The following is a 24,907-nucleotide window of genomic DNA, read 5'->3' as shown; positions in this document are numbered from 1 at the left end:
CTTGGTTTTGATTTTTGAAAGAATCGAAGAGAGAGAAACGTTTTATTTTTATGTTTTGCTTATGCTGTTCTGTTTTTTTTTTTCCCGTGAGTGAAGCATCATTTTGTTTTTTTTAATTTATTTATTATTATTTTTTCGCTAGGTCACGTGACCCACCACGACCAAAGGTGGGTCTGCTAATGTATACATACATATTACTCCCTCTGTCCCTTATTTTTTGCCCCATAGCAAATATATGGGTCAAACTTTTAAAACTTTGACCATGAATTCTCGATAATTTATAAGTCATAATATATTCATGCGTGAACTTGTTAGAATCGTCTCATAGTATATTTTATTAACATCAAGTTTTTTAAATTTTTACACTTATAAATATGGAGATATAATCGTGAATACACGTCTTGGAGACCGTGAAAAGTCAAATGGGGTAAAAAAAATAAGGGATGGAGGGAGTATTATTTTCTATACTATGGAGTACTATGTTAAATTTATACAGTACTAAATTAAAGACTACATTGATATAATGCTTTTTAATGTAAGCTTCATATAGTACAAGCATTTAGGCAAAAAAAAATTAAATTTTTCTAGTATTAAAAAAATAAAAAATTTATTAAAAGACCTAATACTTTGATATAGTTCGAAAAAAATGAAAACTATTATTAATACCTGATCTAGAATATTATTATACTAGATTAGTCTCGTGCGATGCACGATTTGATCATATGAAATTTTCTAAATTTATTTATTTATTTATACTAAAATTAAAAATAAAAAAATATTCCCAAAACAAATAAAATATCAAATATTAAAAAAAAAATAAAGCTCATAGAAAAATTGAATGATGAAAGAGTATCCAAGGAAGACAAATTAAATTATTATTGTTAATGAGAATAGACCAAAATTTTAATAAAATAAAATAAAAATCACAAAACGATGGCATCATATATAGTTTTGGAAGGAAAATTTTTAATGACAACATGACATGTGTCTAATTTTAAAATAGAATGATGTCAGCGGTTGCTACTTTAGTATTAGTTATAGAAGATTAGTAACTCATTAATTGGTTGTTGGTGTATGTAGTGGTGATTGGGCTGAATTTGGAAGGGAGGACCGTGTATTTGATCCCCCGCACTAATAATTTAGAGGAAACTAAAACCTAACCACCAAAACTGAACCCCAAATCTGAATTAGCCCAAGCCTAAAGAGATTAGTAACTCGATGAATTAATTAATTAAATGTAACCCCACTACTGTCACTATCTATTGGACTACTTCTAGGAAAATTCCAATTCAATTGTAAACCAATCCGGAGCAATAACTATTCAATAATCAGCCTTGACTTAACCAAAATTTGATTCATTTAGTCGCTTACCCTTTGTTTACATCTCCAAAAATAAATGAAAAATAAATAATAGTACCAATGTTTTTTATTTTGTTAGAAAATAAATATTAAAAATTGTTGTTCCTAACGAAAATTTATAAAAATAGTGTCTAAGTTGATCTAGAAGGTGTGTTTGACCCGTTTTCCTAAGTCAAGTAAACAGAATAAATAAAACTCTTTTTTTTTTTTTTTTTTTTTTTTTTGAGGAACGAATAAATAAAACCTTATTATACGTTTAAAATAGTAATCCAAGAAGCTAAGCTATGTGATCAACCCAATTGTCCTTAAAAAAAAAAAAAAAAAAAAAAAAAAAAACACAAACAAACAAACAAAAAATTGTGAAAATGGCTGAAAAACTAGTCCGAGTTTCGCTAATCAACCTAATCTTTATGATCAGTATCTTAATGATGATTTCCGAATCTAATTCCGCTCCAAACTTATTGGCACAGTCATGCTCAAACACCACTATGTTCGCCAACAATAGCCAATTTGGAGCCAATCTCGATACCCTTTTCCGTTTGCTTACCTCTAACGCCACCAACCCGACCGGCTTCCATCAAGCCATTTCTGGCGGTAGAAACACCACAAACGAAGCTGTATATGGCCAATTCCTTTGTCGCGGGGATCTGACTATAAGCTCATGCCAAGACTGTGTTACCACGGCCACTACCACTGACCTCCCTAAGATATATTGTCCAAACCGAAAAGATGCAATAATATGGTACAACGAGTGTACGGTTAGGTATTCCAACGAATCATTTTTTGGTAGCTTGGATACTACGCCGTCGAGGATTGATTGGAGCTCGCTTAGTATAACCGGCAACGCGACAAGGTTTATGGACCTGGTGAGTAACATGATGAACAACGACATTGGGGTAAGAGCTGCAACCGGAGGTTCACAAAAGAAATTTGCTACGGATTTTGTGAACTATACTAGTTTTCAGACAATATATGGGATGGGGCAGTGTACGCCGGACTTAAGCCCTGGCGATTGTAATACGTGCTTAGTGGCCGCTGCTGGCGGGTTTAGAGAGACTCAAGGTGGAAAAGTATTGCAACCTAGTTGTTTTGTTCGATATGAGGTTTACCCATTTTTTAACATGGTGTCACTACCATCACCATCACCATCACCGTCACTGTCACCACAACCACAACCACCATCGTTACCAACACCGAATTCTTACGTCTCTAGTGGTAAGTCCAATTATTATCTTAATGTCTCCTCGAGCTCGTTATAATTATACTTCAATCTATTAAGTAACAACATATAGATTATAAGGTAATGTCATACAAGTATTGAGCAAACAGATTTTATTTTTTTAAAAAAGATTATTTGATTTAAAATTAGTCTGACCATTAATAGATAAAAAATGTTTATAAGTCCAATTTTTTTTTTTTCTTATATTATTTTTTCTACTCATTTACTAGTAAGTTCCCACAAACAAAAAATGGTACTACCTAGCCACCTAGGAATAGAAAATCAATCTATTTTTTCCTCCTTTGGAAGGGAAGCATCCCAATAAATATCTATGAGAAAAATTAATCAATAAATTAATTTTTTATAAGTTAATTATTGTCTTTATATAGGCTGGCAAACATAAAATGATAGTTAAATTATCATGTCCCAAGTACTACATGAATTAGAACAAGTTCTATTTAGTTGAGGCTTAGCCCAAACCAAAGTCCAGTATGCAGATATTTTGTAAGATAGGCCCAATAAAGCAAGCTGTCATAAGCCCAAAATGCCGATATTATGTTTCTTATATTCAAGTATAGAGCCCATTAACCCTATGCTTCAATATCTAGAATTCTTCTATAGTTTACTGGTGCTACTGTCTATTAATCTTTTTTTTAATTATTTTTTTTGGAAGAAGTCTATTGATCATTTTTTTATTTTTGTTAAATTAAGTGCTTCATTTGTTTCTTTTTAGTTGCTACGCTTCTTTCACCACGTGTTATATACACAATAACATGTTTTTAATGCAGGGAACAAAATTTCAACAAAGGCGATTATTGCCATTGTAGTTCCTATTGTGGCCGTTACAGTGGCATTACTTATTATAGCCATTTGTTGTAGAACCAAATACAAGAAAACAAAGACCTATGACTCTGTTGCTGCTGAAACTGGTAAAAAAAAAAAATTATCTGGACTTCATATAATTATTTCATCAACGATATATATAATTTGCTGGTTAATTTATGATTCTGTATATAATGTTGAAGGTGATGATTTCACTACCGTCGAGTCCTTGCAATATGACTTAGCAACGCTTCAATTAGCAACAAATAATTTTTCGGATGCGATGAAATTGGGTGAAGGTGGATTTGGTGGTGTTTATAAGGTAAGCCAACAATTGTCCTGATTATGTTAGTTTCTTTTAACTACTTCTAGCTGAAAGTTTGTTCTCTCCTTGTACGGAAAGAAACTTGTCATCAAGAATAGGTTTTGTTTGTGATTGGATGCAAAAAATTGCATTACTAAATTAGCTTAAGTGAGAAGAAATAAGGAACACAACTATAATGAACGGTTGTTTTGTACGTGTATCGACTAATTTGAACCAAAACTAAGTTATTTGCAAGCAATACCAAGGCGGCTTGTCCATAAAATAACAATTAACCTAGCTTGGATGTAAAACACGCTATACTTACGTTAATGATGCGAAATATTTTCATGTTTCCGATAGGGTACACTACCAAACGGGCAACAATTAGCAGTGAAGAGGTTGTCAATCAACTCTAGCCAAGGAATACAAGAATTCAAAAATGAGATTTTATTAGTTGCCAAACTTCAGCACAGGAATTTGGTTAGGATTTTGGGATTCTGTTTTGAAGGGCAAGAAAAGTTATTAGTATATGAATATGTGCCTAACAAGAGCCTTGACAAGTTTCTTCACGGTATATTTAGTTTCAAAACCTATATATTCTGTTCAAATTAATTAAAGTTAAACTTTAGGTGATAACATCGATCACCATTCACCAATTGTAATGTACAGATTATGGAAGTCATGGACTAATTGACTGGGGTACGCGCTACAAAATTATCGGAGGCATAGCACGAGGGATGCTATATCTCCATCATGATTCTCAACTAAAAATTATACATCGAGATCTTAAGGCAAGTAATGTGTTGTTGGATGCCGATATGAATGCCAAAATTTCAGACTTTGGCATGGCAAGAATTTTTGTAGTGGATCAAAGCCAAGACAACACAAGCAGGATTGTTGGAACATAGTGAGTACTACTGTATAACTACAAACCTTTAACTTAATTACTAGCTATTGGAATATAAGTTTAAAATAAATAAATAAATTGAATGCATGTTTTTGTCTAGAAGTTTAAAGTTTTTATTTAATTTGTTGTTTATGGTGTAGTGGTTACATGTCCCCTGAGTATGCAATGCACGGTCAATTCTCAAACAAATCAGATGTTTATAGTTTTGGCGTCTTGCTCTTGGAAATTATAAGTGGCAAGAGAAACAGTTCATTTTACGAATCCGGAGAGGCAATGGACCTTTTAAGCTTTGTAAGTACTATATATTACTAGTAATATTTTTCTTGTCTAATAAATAGTTGGCAAAAAACTTGATATGAGTAACATTTTACAAGAATCTATTCAATCTACGCAGGCATGGAAACAATGGAGAGATGGCATGCCTTTGGAATTCGTTGATCCAACGATAAGAGACTCGTGCTCATTGGACGAAGTGATGAGATGCATACATCTTGGGTTGATATGTGTTCAAGAATCACCGGATGATAGACCTTCTATGGCAACAGTAGTCCTTACGTTAGACAGCTACTCGGTCACTCTTCCGGTGCCTGAAGCTCCAGGTTTCATCATAAAGAGTAAAGTTTCCAAGGAGATGAGCAAGTCAGCACATTGGTCTAGGAATGATGTCTCAATCACTGAACTTGAACCTAGATAGATAGTTGAAGAGAGATTTTATAACCTTTCATAGTGTGAAGTTTGTAAACAGCATATTATACCTAATTGATGTTTAATGATGTATGTTGTACTGCAAGTCGTGATTCAATTTTTTTTAAATTGATCATACTTTGACCACAGATAGTATAGTCTGTTTATTTTCCTAATAATAATAATACTTCCTCCATTTCATAATGGACGTGTTCTATTTTTAACTTAATTTTTTTGGAATTAATTGGTTGTGGATTGATCACATGGCTAAGTATGGAGATCTCTACCTTGAATTATGCATTATGACTTATGTTTTCCCAAAAAAAAAAAAAAAAAATTAAATAATGTAAACTAATTATAAATTATTTTGTAATTTAATGTTAGATTCCAAATATTCTTTTTTTCTTATTTTATGTGATTAAATTGACTAACATTATAAAATAAAGAGAGTAATAATAATAATAGTATTACAATAATAGTGATAAGTAACATGGTCATAACCTGTTCCTATTATTTAGAAATGTTGGTAGCCTAGGATCCTTAATTAAAATAATGTAGTTGTTAGCTTGTTGTTTGTGACTTAGTGGTAAGTTATTCTAGCCGTTAGTGGAAGTACATGTCACTAATTTGTAGGAGTTTGGAGTTTGTTAATTTCATTTCCCAATTAAAGCCTTGTATCTTGCTTTTTGAGATATATGAACAATCAGCTTTCTTTGGTTCTCTCTTTAATAATTTTGCTTTGTTAAACATATTTCTTTGATTTGTGTTTTCATCGTATCAGAGCAACCAAGTCAAAACTTAAAAAGTCAAAGGTACTACCAACTACACGAGTGAAACTTAAAAAGAAATAAAAAATAGAAACCAGGTTCGATCCACCTTTCATCCATCAGCAAGGAGCTGAGAAAGGGAAAGTAAGAGAGAGAAAAAAAACCAAAAGAAAAACCCCAAATTGAGAGTTACGAGTGAAACACAAAACCCACAAAATTGAGTGAACAAAATGGCTGAAAATGGCACAAATTCATCCTCTCAGCCTTTAATTCCCACAGTCAAAGGGGAAAATATCATTTATGGAGTCTTAAAATGAAGACCATGTTTAAATCCCAAGAGCTATGGGATTTAGTGGAGAATGGGTATAATGAACCAAACCCGGCACCGGTCGTTCCTAATGCACGGAGAACCCGCAATTAAGAAAGATGTTAAGGCATTGTTTTTTATTCAACTGGCGTTGGATGATAGCATCTTTCCCCGAATTGCAGCAGCCACTAGTGCACATGAAGCATGGGAGACACTCAAGCAAGAGTACTTGGGTGATCAGAGAGAAATTAAGGTACGATTGCAAACTCTACGTGGTGATTCTTCAGATTTATCCATGGGAGACAAGGAGTCTGTTCAAAACTACTTATCTAGAGTAACTGAAATTGTAAGTCAGATGAGATCATATACATATGGTAAAAAATTAGCAATGAAACTATTGTGAGAGTAAGGTGTTGAGGAGTTTGAATGATGAATGGAATAATATTGTTCCTGCAATTGAAGAATCAAAGGATCTATCTAATTTTACCTTTGATGAATAAATGGGCTCTCTTTTAGCACATGAAAGTAGGATGAAAAAGGGCAATGTTAAGACTGAAGAGAAAGCATTTCAGGTTAGGGGTGAGTCTTCCTTTAAGGGGAAGATGGAAAATACTGGAAACCTTGGAAGAGGCAGAGGTGGTTTCCAAGGCCGACGTAGAGGTCGTGATAATGGTAGATGATGGACGGTCGTGATAATGGTCGTGATAATGTTGGTCAAAGCAAAAAGCTGAATAGAGGCAAGCAAACTTCACTGAAAAGGTAGATGATGATAGTAACGAGAGCAAGCTATCCGTGGCTCACTCACCTTCTCCGCTCTCAAAAATGCAACGATGTATGGTTCCTTGGCAGTGGCTACTCTAATCATATTTCCAGGGCAAAGGAATTATTCAAAGATCTTGATGGGTAAAAAAAAGGCGTGGTGAGACTTGGAGATGATAAACAGATGCAATTTGATGGCAAAGGCACAATTTTGCAACTGATTTTGCGGTAGTTGCTGTGCGGTCGCTAATTACAACTACCATAATATTTAGTCGCAAAAAATGTTTTTGCGACTGAAAGACACGGGTAGTTGTTAATTTTACGACTCATGTTATAGTGATTGTAATGCGGTAGCTAAATTGCGACGCTCTTATAATTTTTGCGACTAATTTGTAGTTGCTACTTGCTAGGGTTATTTATTTTGAAAAACTTTTTAATTTAAAATTTGTGACTAATATTCCAACTAAGTCGGTAGTCCCATTGTTTTTAATATTTATTAAAAAAAAAAAAAAAAACCCTTAGTATAATGAAGAGTTGCAATCACTCTTAAAGATACAGTACAGAGACTCTTCTTCCTAAAAAACACACGCAGAAGGCTTAATTTCAGAGAATCAACCCTCGCCGTCGCTCTTCATCTTCCTCCGCTGCGCCACCACGTCTCCTCCCAGGTAAGTTTAAATGCCTGACGTCCCTTCCACCCTTCGATTATTGAAATTTGCCAACTACGAATTTTAGGGTTATCATTGATTTTTTTTGTCCAATTATTGATTTTAATTTGGTTTCCATGTTCAAATTGAAGTCAATTAATTAAAAATCATTCAAAATTGATTGAGTATGCAAAAAGCCCTTATTATTTTCAATGTAAAAATCATAATTCTGGTTATTTCGACCCTTTTTTTTTCTCTATTAGTTGTTAAATATATATTTTCTGAAGAAGGGGGGTTGGTTGGTTAGAGTGTAGTTGCTGGAATGATGTGGTGTTAGTTTATTGAATTCTCGTTTTGCTCTAAATTCTTGTTTTGCTCTGAATTCCTGTTCATTAGAGGGTATTGAGGTTCCCTAGTTCTAATTGAATTCTTGTTTTGATCTGATTTTATTCTGATTTTGAGCCTAATTTGCTGCTGGTTAGTTGTCATGACAATGGTTGTGGGTGGTTGCTGGAATGATGTGGTGTTAGTTAATTGAGTTGTGGGGCAGCAATTTCTTTCTAATTACAGTTAGCCTGGCATCTGAATAAGTATAGAAGATAGTTCGTAAGTCTTGTCAAATTATTAGTTATTGTACTTTCTGGTAAGTTGATTGTACTTTTCAGTATTTAGACTCGAATTATTTTGTTGGCAAGTATGTTAACAAATATGATAATGTTTCCAACCATTTAAAACTCTACAAGAAAGTTATTACAATTCTGCTACCGCTTTGTTAATTGAGCTATTCTATTGTGAACTAAATGATGTTCTCCCTCTCTTTATTTTCTGTCTATTTCAGTGTGAGTGTGTGTACTTGAATGTTTGAGCCTAGGTTATGTTTGCTGCAATGTTATATTGAGCAATGGAATATTGGGTGTTTGTTACAAGTGGGTAAAGGTTTGTCTTAGGACTCTAAATTGCTGAAGTTAGCTTTTCAGCCTTGTATTAAAGTTGTAATGTTCAGAAGAGAATACTACGCTATGTAGCTGGAACATTCAGATTTGGTCCTTGGTATTCAAAGGTGTCAAGTTGCAAGCTGATCAGGTTCACACACAGCGATTGGGCAAGAAGTTTGGATGATCGAAAAAGCACTTATAGCAACTGTTTTAGTTTTGGTTCAGCAATGGTGACATTGAGTTCTAAGAAGCAGAAGACTGTACTGTAGCTCTCTTGACTTGTGAAGCAGAGTATACATCAGCATCTGTAGCAGCAAGCCAAGCTATTTAGCTTAGAAAAGTTCCTGCAGATTTCAATTTTGAGCAAAATGAAGCAACAGAGGTGTTCTGTGACAACAAGTCAGCAATAGCAATGACTAAAAATCCTTGCTTTCATGGTAGAACCAAGCACATGGATACCCATCACCACTTCATTCGGCAGCTAGTAAATGTTTGAAAGATCAAGTTGACTTTTTGTGGCACAAATGAGCAAGTTGCAGATATATTTACAAAATCGCTTTCCCCTGCTAAGCATCTTTTTTTCAGATCATTGTTGGGTGTATGTGATTTTGACTCAAGGGGGAGTGTTGAGTAACATGGTCATAATCTGCTCCTATTATTTAGGAATGTTGGTAGCCTAGGATTCTTAAGTAGTTGTTAGCTTGTTGTTATATTAGTGACTTGGTGGTAAGTTATTCTAGCCGTTAGTGGAAGTACATGTCACTAATTTTTAGCAGTTCAGTTTGGAGTTTGTTAATTCATTTCCTATTTAAAGTCTTGTATCTTGCTTTTTGAGATATATGAACAATCAGCTTTCTTTGGTTTTCTCTCTATAATAATTTTGCTTTTTAAACATATCTCTTTGACTTACGTTGTCAGTGACCTTAATTTTAATATAGTGACATTTATTAAAATTTGTGTGAAACTCAGGTCTACAATAATATGTTACATTATATAGCGTGATGCTAATTTATAGTGATATTTATTATTCATATTGGTCAATATATTAAAACTTTCAAACATATACTCCGTAGTTTGTATTATTAATTTATTAGGACCTACTGTTCAAAAAAAAAAAAAAAAATAATATTTCTCTTATGACTCAATGACTTTTATATTAACATAATAATTTTTATTTTAACATAGTGATAATTTTATTAATATAACAACCTTTATATTAAAATAGTAATATTTAATGAAAATTCTAAGTTAGTCATCCTTAAAATGACTACCATTATACTAATTTGTTATTGTCTAATTTTTTTTATTTATTTTATGTCAAAATTAATTATAAATGTTTTTTTTTATTTTTAAAATTTATTATTTTTATATATTTTGGTAATTAGTTTATGAATTATTTGTTAATTTCAGTAATAATAAAAACATGATTTTTGTAAATTAATTAGAAAAATTATTAAAAAAAAAATCAAAATTTTTTCAAAATCAATTAATGAATTTTAAAAATTAGATACATGATTTATAATTAATTTTGACATTAAAAAATCAAAATCAACCAAAAAACACATTAGTGTAATAGTAGTCATTTTAAGGATGACTACCATAGAATCATAACATTTTAACCTAGTTATCTTAATATTAATAGTCTACAGTAAATTAATGGGAACCATTTTTATTTAAAAGTTTGTACGCTCCTAGAATGTACAAAATTTCAAACGATCTCGACAATTAATGGTAGCCAAAATAATAACATAACTAGGTTAGTCCCGTGCGATGCACGATTTTAGCAATAAAATATTTCCTCTATGTGTGCATTATAAATAATTTAAGAAAAAAACATAATAAATAATGATCTCTCTTATTAGATAAATTGAGCTAAAAAAAAAGATGTTAAATATTCTAATTAATTGTAATTAAATAAAATATATGAAATGTTAGCATTGTATCAGTTTAGTATTTTTTTTGTTTAATTATACATAATTTGAAGAATTTATAAAGAGTATAAAATTCAAACTCATAACATCACTGATAAAATGTAGCAGGAAAAAAATATTAAGTATTTAGGAGGAAAGAAGTAAAACGAAAAAGAATTTTGTAGTTAGTAAATTTAGTCATAAAAGCTTTTAGAAAAATTAATCTACCTTTTTCAAAGGTAAGCTTTATCTTGAAATGGAGAAAAAAAAAAAAAAAAAAAAAAAGGATGATGCCATTTATAATTTTGGAGGGAATTTTTTAATAAGAAGGTGACACATGGCAAAGGTGATGTCAGCGATAATTACTTTAATATTAGTTATAGATAAAGATAATTAAAAATAAAAAAATAAAAAAATAAAAAAAAAAATCAATAATTTTCAGGGAGAGATTATAGAAATGTAAATTATCACTACAATTCTTTTTTTTTTTTTTTTTTTTTTGAAAGAAAATCATAAGTACAACTCTATAAAACAGGTTACCGCTTAAGGAAACATTCAATAATAAAAATGATGATGATTATCAAAATAATTTGAGGAAATACAACTCTACAAGATAATGTACAACAAGCTCATGATATGCTATCTTTGACTACGTGATTGCTGTGATTAAGGATCATGATAGTGACGATAATTTAAATATTCTTAGTTTCTTACTTAATTAATGTAAAAATATCCTAGTTTGATTAAAAGCACACCTATAAATGTGATACTTTAAACTTAAATTAAGATATTCAAAAATAGTAAAATATTGTGCTTGTTACTTGTCATCCCCACAACAATAACAATAACAAAATATCATTAATAGTTTCTATCAAACCCCTCTTTCTTCTTTCTGATTTAGTAGAAATTAAAAATAAAAATATTAAAGGAGTTCTTTTAAATCAAAAGGTAAAGAAAGAGGGGGAAAGAAAGTAAATACCATAACCAAAATAATTGTTCATTTTTTTGGTTTGTTTTCGTTTTTCCGCCTAAGCTCCAAATTTTGCTTGCATGGTCATAGTATTCATAATTGTGAATTTGTATTCATAATTGTTCATTTTAATGGTTTTGGTGATAACAAGTTGTTGCAGTACAAATGTGAGTTGTCCTATCCATTGAAAGACAATTAAAATATAATGTTTTGTATCTCCTAAACAATTAACAAGTTAAGTTGTTATTATGGACCCAAATCTTGTGATCAATGGCTCTAATGTGATGTATCATCATAATGAAGTTGTTGAGATATACTGTCAAAGAAATGTTGGAAGTAGTGCCTTCTCTATATTTCATGGCAATCATAAGGAGTTCTCCTTCACCAATGTCCTCTTAGAAATGTCTATGGTTCTTATTATTAGCCATATTTTGCGCGTCCTCTTGAAGCCTCTAAAACAACCTAAAGTCATCTGTGATATTCTTGTAAGTTTATGTTTTTAACTTATTAAAAATTTAAAGTGCTAGGCCTATTTTTTAAGATTGTAACAAATTTATATATGGAAGAGATTTAATTCGTACATCATATATTCTTAAAATGAAATGCAAACGTTAAATAAACAACTTATGGTGAAAATTTCTGCACATAACAATTGAGCAAATGAAAAATCAACAATTGGTTTAAATTTATATAATTCACATTAAAACTTTCTGAATTTGGCCTTCTCAAATATATACATCAATATATTCTTCTCAAATATATACATCAATCGGATTACTTAGTATGCATATTATTTTAAATACTAAGTTTAAAAATTCATCCAAAATATCATTGCTCATTAAAGATATTATTGGTCAAAGTTTATCTAAATTATAATCATTTGACCTTTGAATGTTATTAAAAAAATAAATAAATAAATAAAAAATTTAGTGCTGAACTTTGTGTTTGTGTATATAGGCGGGCATAATTATTGGACCTTCAGTCCTAGGTCGGAGCAAGACCTTTGCAGATAATGTTAGTCCAAAGAGCTCAAACTTTGTAATAGAAAATATAGGAATTCTTGGCTTTGTGTTTTTCTTATTTATGACTGGGGTGAAAATGGACCTTTTTGTGGTTGCCAAAGCCGGAAAGAAGCATTGGGTGATTGCAATTGGAGGGATGTTTATTGCTCATGTAATCATTTTAATATTTGATATTTGTGTGGATCACTACATCGACGATTCAATGGTGCGAAAACCATCTTCTGTTGGAGCTATTTCTTCAACTATGATTATCACAACATTCCCGAGTATTTATAGCATTCTAAAAGAAATGCAAATTTTAAGATCGGAAATTGGGCGTATGGCACTTACAACGGTGATCATAACCGATTTTGTTGGGTTGGTTGATATTGTTTCATTTGAGGCGATGAAGCAATCAGAAGTTAGAATGATTAACGCGATACCTTACATGTTGTCAACATTGTTGCTTTGTGCCTTGGTATTTTATGGAGTACCAATGATAATGCGATGGATTAAAAGGCAAACTCCAAAAGGTAATCCGGTGGATCAAGAATATATAGTTGCTACTTTGTTAGGAGTTTTTGTAGTAGGACTTCTCACAGATTTTTTTGGGGCTACAATTGGGGTTGGCCCTCTTTGGCTTGGGTTAGCCATCCCCGACCGCCCACCAGTAGGGGCAAGCATTATTCAACAAACTGAGGTGGTTGTGAATCACATTCTTATGCCCTTTGCGTATGCTACTGTAGGGCTTAAAACGGACGTGTTTGCAATGGCCGAGTGTTGGTCTTTCACAAGTCCCGTGCTATCGTTGGCCGTTATGTCCATTGTTACAAAGCTTTTTTCAGTGGTTATAATGGCACGATTTGTGAATATGTCATATAGAGACTCTCTTACTTTGGGATTTATACTCGGCCTTCGAGGTCAAACAGAGTTTCTTCTTTATATTCATTGGTGGAGCTTAAAGGTATGATTCTATGATATTTACTACTCCGTACTTAATCATGTTGTTACCTATATATGAATCTCCCTTATGTGCTTTGTGGATTTTATTTTATATGCAGATAGTGACGACGTCGTCTTTCTCATTAATGGTAATTTTAACAATTATAGCAACAAGCATATCAAGTCTTATGATTAATTACCTTTATGATCCAAAAAGGCCATACATGACCAACATGAGAAGGACCGTACAACACACAGCACAAGAGTCTAAACTTCGAATCTTAGCCTGCATTTACGACCAAGAAAGCATGGCTAACATATTTAGCCTCTTGGACTTCACCAATCCAACAACAAGTAACCCATTTAAAGTTTTTGCTATCTATTTTATTGAACTCGTTGGGCGAGCCGCCCCAATGTTCATCGACCATGTGAAGCAAACAAATGAGTATTGGGATCACAACAATGTGGCTGTCCATAAGGCAATCAAGCTCTACGAAAAGGATCGTAATAATCGCATTGCTATGAACTTATTTACTTGTGTCACCCCAAGTCGAACAATGTACCATGACATTTGTGAGAGGGCCTTGATGAACAAGGCTGTATTTATTATTTTACCCTTCCACAAGAAATATATTGAAGTTGGGAATGATTTATTTACTGAAATACTTAGGCCAGGGGTACAATATACTAATGCTAATACTTTATCTCATGCACCATGTTCCGTGGGAGTTTTAGCATGCAAGAAGGCAAGTGCATGGGATATACGTCCAACTCGGACTATTAACAACCAAAACACGCAGCGCCAATTTGTCATGTTGTTCCTTGGTGGATCGGATGCCCGTGAGGCCCTCATGTTGGCTAGCCGCATGGTGGAACATCCGGATGTGTCGTTAATTGTGATTCGATTCTTGGCAAATGAACAGGCGGGAGATATTATACCGGAAAGGAAGATGGATGATGGAGTGGTAACTTGGTTTTGGGTAAAAAATGAGATGAATGACAAAGTAGTTTACAAGGAAGTTGTTGTGAGTAATGGTTTTGAAACAGTTTCGGCTATACGATCGTTGAATGCTAGTGTTTCGAAGATAGATCTTTGGATCGTAGGGAGGAAAAATGGAATAAATCCAACTTTTTTGGATGGGTTATCAGACTGGAGTGAAAATTCAGAATTAGGATTAATTGGTGATTTTTTATTATCGGCTAATTTTAATGTCTTAGGATGTGTATTAGTTGTGCAACAACAAGTGTTAAGAGAACAACATGCTATTCCTTGGGCTTGTTACTAGTTTAGAAGTTGTTTTATATGTTTTTTTATTTAAATATATTATATTTGGATGATACCAAAAACATTTATTATTATTATTATTATTATTATTATTATTATTATTATTATTATTATTATTATTATTATTATTATTAATTTTGTTTTTTTTTTATTTATAAGAAGCCGCGAGGCAATTAGCTATTATTGAAAGATAAGCAATAATGATCAGCTGTTATTACATCAGAGATAGCAGCAGGTGCATTCCCAACCCATACTCGAGTGGAATACTCAATAAATAGGGGTGAGATGATTCATCCCATATTCACATATGTCACTTTATAGGCCTCTTTAAAAACATAAGCTAGTTTCCAAAGTATAAATATCCCTAACGATAACCCCCAGGTACCACTACAAGCAAGAAAACACGCTATTTTCGATGGATCGCTTCCGATAGCCTAGTAAAACCTTTAAAAAATACATAATTTGTAATGGGTTAAAGCCATTGGAAATTTCAGAAGATCCCTGTTAAAGGTGGGATTATTTTGGAATAATTGAAAGGTGGGATCGATTATTTATTTCTAAAAGTTTATACCGATACTTTGGAAAAATATATTATGACAAATTGTAAATTTTACTCGACAACAATAATCTTATATATTAGTTTAGGTATACAGTCAAACAAATCCATGTAAATAAGGCGAAAGTCATAATTATAAAACAAATACTACATTTGTTTCTTTTAGTTGCATAAAGGAATTTTTTATTTCTCACAAATAATACCACTTTGTTGCAACTAATTGCAACAAAAACGAAACAAAGGTAGTAAAAAAAAATCTCAATTAATTACGTACTACAAAGTTCATAGTATTATGTTGACTCTAGTTATTTCTCGTTGCTGAGGCCATGCCATGATTTAACCAAAAAAATAAAATAATAAAATTATAATAATAACAAAAATATAAAATCAGATAATATACTATATACTCCATGTCTTGTAACATGCTTTATCAGAATTATATGTTCTTTTACATATGTACATTTATTCTTTGGGTGTAAATTAATGTTGTGCAGTTGTGCAGTCTAATCTAATTATGTTGTACTATATATATATATATATATATATAGTCTACAAATTGGACCAAATTGATGGATTCCTTGATTATTTGTTCTTGTACGTAAGTACATGAATATAATGCCACCTTTCCTAAACAGTAATATGACACTCTATATGATCTTCTCAATCTATCTTCTCTTTATAATTCCTAAATCAACTTCCCTTCCATCTTATTTGTATAACTTTTGCCCAAACACCACCTTCGCTCCCAACACCAATTACGCAACTAACCTCAACACCCTCCTCCACACTCTCGCCGCCAACGTCGCCTCCAACCCCACCAGCTTCTACATAACATCAGCCGGAAAAGGCACAAGCGATGCCGTCTATGGCCTCTTTCTCTGCCGCGGTGACCAAAACGTCACCGCGTGCAGAGATTGCGTGAAAACCGCAACAACCACCGACTTACCACATACATACTGCCCCAACTCAAAGGTGGCAACTATATGGTATGATGAGTGTATGGTAAGGTACTCCAACGTGTCAATTTTTGGTAAACTTTCTATTGAACCTAAGGTGAGCATGATGAACTCCGAAAAAATAAATGGAAACCAAACCCGGTTTGGAGATTTTATGAAAGAAACAATGGGTGAAACGGCGGTTGAGACCGCTAACAATCGGTCCGGAATTAAATTCACCGCGAAAACGGTGAATTTCACTAGGTCAATTGCACTGTATGCATTACAACAGTGTACACCGGATTTGACTCCCAATGAATGCAGTCAATGCTTGACACGTGCGATTACGCAACTCTCGGTCATGCAAGGTTCAAGGGTGTTACAACCTAGTTGTAATGTTCGGTACGAAATCTATCCATTTTTAAATGGTGCAGTTAATTACTCGGCGTCTTCGGTCTATAATAACTCGGTGCCGCCATTTGTAGAGACGACTGGTGAGTTAATTTATTTCGTTTTCCATAGAGTAATAAGTACTTGTACGTTGTTTTTAATTGTGTAGCATTTGAGTTTTTGACTCCTTTATATCATTAATTTGCTAATGTGAAGTGTCATATATATCAATTAGGTGGAAATTACAACATTTTACTTCTTCACCTTCTTCTTCTCCGGTTTCCATGCTTAACAACTACCCAAAATACAATATTTTCAATAACAACGATTAGCATCTTCTTTAAATACCGATAATCAAGCACTTTAATATGGTAAATTAATATCATGGCAACAATTAAGATAATAATTAACAAAATAGATACCATATCACCAAATATTCAACTCCCATCTTCTTTTTATTTGTTGCTTCTGATGTATGACACGGCGTCAAGGCCGTCAACGACTTGATCTTTGTCATCTTTCCCTTTAGTGCATGGCCGATTGTACAAAGGTATCACAACTTTTTTTTTTTTTTACTCCATGCAAAGTTCTTATTTTGTATTGAGATTTAAGACTTATTATAAAAATAAAATAAGTTATTTTGTCTCTATTTTGTTAAAAAAAAAATATATTATATATGTAAGGGATTTTTTCTTACATTAAGTCTAGAGCTCATATAATATCACGAACGGGGTTGGGCCGGAGAATTTTCCAAAATGTAAGTGTAAAACTTAAGTTAGAGCATATAAAAATTAAAAATAGTCTAAAACTAACTTACTCGGTATTTATAAAACTTAGTTTTCATATTAACATTCCCTCAAGTCATTCTAATTCTTTTTGTTTTATCCGTTTAAAATCTTATTGTGTGAAAAACTGAAAATTCAAATAAAGATCGGAGGTATATTTTTATTTTTTATTTCAAAAGTGGGTAGTCAATTTAACAAATCTCCTTCAAGCGGTTGTGATATTCTCGTAAGACATTGTTTAATAATTTGGGCCTTTGCTGAATTAGAGGGGTTGAGATTTGTTGGACTAGCACGCAGCAGCAATTAATTTTTGATGTGTTGTTGGCAATTAATTTTTAATTGTTGTTGTCAATAAGTATGGTATATATAGACTATATACCTTGCCTCAAAAAAAAAAAATATACTATATACCAGGTCAACACACATTGCTTCTTTGTGCAACCTTATCTCTGGTCAAAATATTGAAACTTATTCATCTCATTTTTGTTAAAGTATATTCTATTGTTCAAGAAAAAGAATTATCCGCCTTATTTCCCACATATCTAATCTAATAATTGACGCAAACAAAATTGTGAGGTTCTTTAGGTATGAAAAGCATATTTGATTGGGAGAAGAAATATGAGCTAACACACACTAAGATAAATAAATATTTTAATTGCTAACCTTAATTATCTACATAAATCTGAACTTGTTATAAATCATTGTATTATGCTTACTACACTATGTACATAAGCTCATGGATGATTCCATGGTAGTCATCCTTAAAATGATTACCATTATACTAATTTTTTATTAGCTGATTATGATTTAATTTTTAATGTCAATATTAATTGTAATTCATTTATCTAATTTTAAAAATTCATTTATTAATTTTCAAATAAGTTTTGAAATTTTTTTTATAATTTTCCTAATTAACTTACAAAATTCAATTTTTTTTTATTATTACTGAAATTAAAATATAAATCATAAGCTAATTGAGAAAATATTAAAAAATAAGAAGAAATAAATTTTAAAAATAAGAAGAAAAAAATTATTTATAATTAATTTTAACATAAGACAAATTAAAACAAAAATCAGACAATAAAATATTAATACAATTGTAGTCATAAACACATCATTGAAACTAAAAGAGAATAGGGCCTCCTGGCGTTTGCTTTAACCTAGATGAATACGAAGTCTTGGCATAATGGCCTGGCTAGCTAATATTACCCATATCCTTATAGGTAGTAATTTTTTTTGCTTCTAGAAATTGTTGCATATATATAGTTTATCTAATATTCTCCGATCCAAAATTAAATGTCATAAATCCATTGATGTTTAGATGAAAATAAATATTTATACTAATCTATTAAAAGGTGTTCCTAAGAACGTTGATGTGCCACATAGGCCCAACAACAATGACTATTTAACCATCCAAGCCAATTATCAGCCACATTATCAATATGTAAAAAAAAATTATATAAGTGAAAAGCACAATGTTCAATTTGTTTTTAATTTGTTTTTTTAAAAAAAAATTAAAAAAATACTACCTCTACTTCATATTATTTGCAGCGATTTGACATAAAATATGAGTAGGAAATGTTTAATCGTTGCAAATAATATGTAACAGAAGTAGTAAGATACTCAAAGAATAAACTCAATATGTATTCAATATAACTATTACCTCATATTTCCTGGGAACGAAAGGCCTATAAAATTTAGCTATATACGTATAATACATGAAAATTATAATACAATAATATATAATGTATGACCCAGGGTATCGTTCGGGCTAAACACTAGTTTTAAATTATAAAAAGCTGTAGTTACTCGTACTGTAATATATTTAAGGTCCAACTTTAGAATAAACAAAGATAATAAATGAAAGTAATATTGAATAATTTATTATGGGAAACGATCGTAATTATTTATCAAACATGAGTCCATCATCAAGAGATTCTACTAGTATATGTTTTCAAGTACGTGAGCTACGTCTCGTAGTCTAGTGTCTAACTGTAAAAGTCAAGTCAAGAGCAACGTTGACTGGATGATGCCCATTAAAAGTCCATGATGGGCCCCACTTCGTTGATCCCAAGTCGCAAAGCAAACATTATATACTTTGTGTTAATCATTTATACGTGGACCAACAATAGCACAAATATGTCTTCGTGTCATCGTATTGTCTTGTCGCCAATTATTTATTTTATTTTTATATTTTGTACTTGCTAAATAATTGTGATAGATTTTTCAAATGTATAATATTCCAATTGATACTTATTTTATACTAAAATATTTGGTACCAACTGGAATTTAGTAATTTGTATTTATTTTTGATACCAATGAACTTTTATTGTATTTGCTACTTCCTCTATTCTTTTTTATTTAACTCGATTTGACTTTTACACTATTTACCATCTCTCCTTTGACCGTCTTTTGTGAATAATGTAAGAAAATATTAATTTAGATGAACTACTACGAGAGGGGGTGAATTGTAGTAGGTTCCAGTTAGGTCAATCTTTTGCGAAATATAAAACAAAACTTAAAAGGAACTTAAAACACACAACAAGTTTTACGAGGAAACCTTCCAGGGCCTAAATGGAAGTAAAACTTCGACCCTTGTCGGGATTTGCAAACCAAAACTTCACTATAATAGGGCAACTCCTAGTTACAATCAACCTATTACTCACGGACTATAGCTTTCTCACAAGTTCCTACCCGACAACTTAATTGCTACACTCTCAAGCCACTACCCGTAAGCTTGCTACCTCACAAGTTCCTAACCGGAATCCTGCTACACTCACAAGTTCCTATCCCACAAGTTCCTACCCGAACACTTGCTACCTGATAGCACCCTATCCTACCCAACCTAATTAAGCACCACACTTAGGTTCACTCAGCACTCCCAGAGCACCTACACTCTGCTTCTCACTAGAAGCTCACTCATTGTGCACTCACAGCTTACAAACGAATTATAGAGAATTCACACTCACCCCAAAACCAATTACAACACAAAGACTCACTCTAAACTATAATTGGAAAGCTACACACGAAACCCAAAATCAAAATGATGATAAAGCTTAAACCTTTGGCAAACTTACTCTTAATCACTTAGTGGTTTTCACACTAAAACTCTCACCTTACTTTGAAGAACTTCTTCCATATATATATAGAAGACATCAGCTTGCAAAGTAGGGTTTTGATAAAGTGATAAGTTAAAGATAAATCAGAATTTCAAACTTATCATATTAAAACAGAAATCAAGTAAATTTAATTTCGTTTTTAAGAAAACCTTTCCTTAGTCAAATTTGTTTTTATAAAAGATAGAGTTTTATATGAATAGATAAAACCAAGTAAAACATCCTTTAAAAGATAAAATCAATTAAATTATTTTTCATAAACTCAAGATAATCTTTTACGAATTAATTATCTTGCCAAGTTTTATCTTATTTCTAATAAGTCTCATGCATATCAATCAATTATATATTTACATCAATCCTAAATAACAAACTTATCTTTAATACAACCTAAGTTATGAAGTTCATCTTGCAATTGATATCTCGAGCTTTGTATTGGTTCTTGATTTATGAAGTCACGTTCCAGCGCAGACCAAGTCATTACAACCTGCTATCATACATCTCCAGCATTACACTGGAACTCGTAGACCAAGTCCTGTTGCAACTTACTATCACGCTTCTGTTAGGAAGCTCTTGATATGTTCCTGTTAGGGAACACCTTGTATTTCCATCCAGCTTTGTTCAAAGAACTTCTTTCTAAAACTCTTCCTCTAATCTTACTTGCCATCTTTAATCTTCTTAATTTCCTTCGTTCCAGAACTCACTTCAACTCCTAGAGTTTACTCATTCTACAAACATCAAAACACTAGAAAAATCTTGATAGAAGTTTGCTCAATCATCCACATCATCATCAAAACCTCTTAAGGGTCAACAGAAAAACATATACATGTGGGTTTTTTATGAATTCGTCTCAATAACTAATATCATAATATATAACTTTTATATATTTTACTTATGGAGAATTAAAGTTATTGATCGTGAAAGTTTTGCATTGACAAGCTTGATAAAAGAAATAGGTCAAGTAAAAAAGAACAGAAGAAGTATTTAATACCAAAATATTTGATTTGGTACTGATTTTTAAATCAATACCAAATTGGCCATTGCAACCTATTTATTAGTTATATATAACGTCTCACATTAATTTATTTTAAGGTGTTTATTAAAAATTAGCACTTCTTATCGAAAAGTTTAAGACACTACTCTGATCCTAACATTGAACGACTTACATAACTACGCTACAAGTGTGTAATTTAACATTAGAAGTACATTATGTTTGCAAATTTCAAGCACAAAAACTTACATCAATTTATTTTAAGGTATTTAAAAATTAGCACTTGTTATCAAAAAGTTTAAGACACTACTCTGATCCTAACATTGATCAAGTTACATAAATACGCTACAAATGTATAATTTAACACTAGAAGTACATTATGTTTTAAAATTTCAAGCACAAAAGCTTTTGGTTAAATTGGTTCTTTGATAATTCTAATAGTGGAATTAAATTTGATGCAGGAAAAAAGAAGAAACTATCAAACAAGATGATCATAATTATTGTTATTGCTATAGTAGTTGCAATACCATTGAAAGTACTTGCGATAACCTTCTGTTTCATGAAAAAGAGAGCTAAGAATTATCATCATTCCATACCCATCGGATGTAGTAAGAAGATGATACAAGTTTATGTTTGAGTTTATTATTATCCCTTAATACATAGTCTACACTACTTAATGTTGTAATTATTGTATTTCATGTTTTTTTTTTAAAGGTGAAGATTTTACAATAGCTGATTCCTTACAGTATGGTCTTGATACACTTCAATCTGCAACAAACAATTTTTCTGATGAGAATAAACTAGGTGAAGGTGGATTTGGGGGAGTCTATAAGGTAATTATATTTTTTGATTCAACGTTACATACTCTCTTTGTTCCCAAATAAAAGTTACGTTAAACTTTTGTATTTGTCTGAAGGCAAATGCTTACAAACAAAAAATAATACATGTAGTGTTTAGTTGATTAAAAATGAAAAAGAAAAAGAAAAAGAAAAAAAATGGAGTTTGATTGATAAAAAATGATTAAAAAGTTAAGAAATATAGTGGAATTTGATTGATTAAAAAAAATAGTTAACAAAAATTTAATTAAGTGTCAAACTTATGTAAATTGGAGATTTTATTTGGAAACTTTATTTAATTTTTTTTTTTTTTGACATCAAGGAAACTATAATTTAGAATCATTTTATTTATTTATTTTTTTGTTGCATAAAGCATGCAAAACTTCTATGTATATCATGCAAAACTGTCATTCTTAATAATCACAATCACGTACTTTAAACGTTTATTCCAGGGAATATTGTCAAATGGACAAGAAATAGCAGTGAAGAGGTTATCTAAAAGTTCTGATCAAGGTGTAGAAGAATTCAAGAGTGAGGTTTTGTTGGCGGCAAAGCTTCAACATAGAAATTTGGTGAGGTTATTTGGATTTTGTTTAGCAGGAGAGGAAAAGTTGCTTGTTTATGAATACATCCCCAACAAGAGTCTTGACCATTTCCTTTTTGGTACTAATAGTCAATATCAATAGCTAAGAATTCATGAAAATAAATCAATTTTTATGTTACAACGATCGATTCTATTAGACTAATTATATAAGTGTAATATGTCCTGTAATCTACAGATCCTGAGAAACGAGAACAACTAGATTGGGGAAAAAGATACAAAATTATAAGAGGGGTAGCTCGAGGGATGCTTTATCTCCATCAGGATTCTCGACTTAGAATCATACATCGCGACCTTAAGGTGAGTAATGTATTGTTGGACAAAGATTTGAACCCAAAAGTTTCAGATTTTGGCATGGCAAGGATATTTGGTGTGGATCAATCCCAAGGGAATACAAGTCGAGTTGTGGGAACCTAGTAAGTATAGATTTAGTTTTTATTTCATCTTGGAAAACATTAATTTATCAAATAAATATATATATTACAAAAATACACCTTTTTTATATCAGAACATATGAATACAATACACCTTTTTTTGTGTGCAGTGGTTATATGTCACCCGAGTATGCAATGCATGGACAATTTTCTGTTAAGTCTGATGTGTATAGTTTTGGCGTGCTAGTCTTAGAGATTGTTAGTGGCAAAAGGAACAGTAGCTTCTACCAATCAGGCTATGCCGAGGACCTTCTAAGCTATGTAAGAGCCATACTTTCTTTTTCTTCTTCGCCTACAACTATTAAGTGAAATGAATAAGTAAACAACCAAATGAATTATTGATTATGTAGGCATGGAAGAAATGGAGAGATGGGACGCCATTGGAGTTTGTGGATGAAACCGTAAGGAACTCGTGCTCAATACACGAAGTCATGAGATGCATGCATCTTGGCTTGTTATGCGTTCAAGAGTGTACTGATGATAGACCTACAATGGCAACATCGGTGCTCATGTTAGACAGTCACTCAATTACTCTTCCAATGCCAAAACAACCGGCTTTCTTTATCAAAAGCTATATGAAGAGTAAAAATTTAGATGAATTGACGAGCAACTCTACGCCCTGGTCAATGAATGACTTATCGGTGACCGAAGCTGAAGCTAGATAGCTACAATAGGCCATGTGTTTGAATACAAACACTTTGTAATGTTCAAGATGCTTTCTAGGATTTCTTATCAAGTTTTCTAGTATCTAGATTTCATTATTAGGTCGTAATTAAACCAGTGTTCATGGAGCAAACAATATGATTATTCCAAAAAAACAAGTCAACGATCAAGAATTAGAGCTTCCTAATCATCGCTGACTTGCTTTAGTACCAGTGTTGTATGTATTATTGTGTACTTTTATAACTAATGTGTTGCTTCTTATTTTAAATCACCACTGCATTGCGCCTTTTTTTTTTTTTTTTTTTTGAAGACACCACTGTATTGCTCTAAACAAATAAATCTTTGTTTGTCGGAACCCACATATACCTTGGTGTTATGATATATGATAAAGTTTTGAGGATTTGATATGATTTGGTTAGGATACTTAGTTGGCAAAGATAAGATATATGCTAAGTAGATAATATTCTTTAGATTTCTTGCCATAATTATCTTGTATTCTGATTATATATTGAGGCCAAGAGCCATGAATGAAGGTAAGCAAATATTACCGATTATTATTTCTCATGGTATCAAGAGCCAATTTTTTTTTAAAAACCATAATCTTTAGCCATGGCTGGTGATAAACCGCCACCGCCACCACCTCCACCATAAACGAAAATTGAACCTAACTTCCCGTTTTACCTAGGTTCGCAAGATCGTCCCGGTGATTTTATAACCCCGACTCGCCTTAAGGGTGATAACTATGATGATTGGGCTGCTGATATTCGAATGGCATTGGAAGCTTG

The 24,907-nt window shown here is 32.0% G+C and overlaps 3 protein-coding genes and 1 long non-coding RNA gene across 4 annotated transcripts; all 4 read left to right on the top strand.

Annotated features, from left to right (window-relative positions):
- Positions 1-1,576: 1,576 nt before the first annotated feature.
- On the top strand, positions 1,577-5,388 carry LOC110687303 (cysteine-rich receptor-like protein kinase 10). The gene is made up of 7 exons (XM_021863936.1): positions 1,577-2,574; positions 3,367-3,507; positions 3,604-3,722; positions 4,065-4,275; positions 4,374-4,611; positions 4,752-4,902; positions 5,006-5,388. Exons 1-7 carry the CDS (start codon positions 1,725-1,727, stop codon positions 5,303-5,305), a joined length of 2,010 nt encoding a protein of 669 aa, XP_021719628.1. The 5' UTR covers positions 1,577-1,724; the 3' UTR covers positions 5,306-5,388.
- Positions 5,389-5,884: 496 nt separating this feature from the next.
- On the top strand, positions 5,885-9,604 carry LOC110687311. The gene is made up of 2 exons (XR_002504419.1): positions 5,885-7,796; positions 8,614-9,604. It is a non-coding gene; the product is annotated as an uncharacterized LOC110687311 (long non-coding RNA).
- Positions 9,605-11,838: 2,234 nt separating this feature from the next.
- Positions 11,839-14,819, top strand: LOC110687180 (cation/H(+) antiporter 25-like). Its single transcript, XM_021863794.1, has 3 exons — positions 11,839-12,075; positions 12,548-13,555; positions 13,653-14,819. Exons 1-3 carry the CDS (start codon positions 11,839-11,841, stop codon positions 14,817-14,819), a joined length of 2,412 nt encoding a protein of 803 aa, XP_021719486.1.
- A 1,119-nt stretch (positions 14,820-15,938) lies between these two features.
- LOC110687308 (cysteine-rich receptor-like protein kinase 10) lies at positions 15,939-24,690 on the top strand. The gene is made up of 8 exons (XM_021863941.1): positions 15,939-16,803; positions 21,548-21,558; positions 22,058-22,196; positions 22,303-22,421; positions 22,877-23,087; positions 23,204-23,441; positions 23,570-23,720; positions 23,810-24,690. Exons 1-8 carry the CDS (start codon positions 15,981-15,983, stop codon positions 24,122-24,124), a joined length of 2,007 nt encoding a protein of 668 aa, XP_021719633.1. The 5' UTR covers positions 15,939-15,980; the 3' UTR covers positions 24,125-24,690.
- Positions 24,691-24,907: the final 217 nt, after the last annotated feature.

The sequence above is a fragment of the Chenopodium quinoa genome, unplaced genomic scaffold (genome assembly GCF_001683475.1).
Source record: "Chenopodium quinoa cultivar QQ74 unplaced genomic scaffold, ASM168347v1, whole genome shotgun sequence".
NCBI lineage: Eukaryota > Viridiplantae > Streptophyta > Magnoliopsida > Caryophyllales > Amaranthaceae > Chenopodium > Chenopodium quinoa.
Note: the sequence above shows the minus strand (reverse complement) of the source record. Positions and strands in the feature narration are given on the sequence as shown.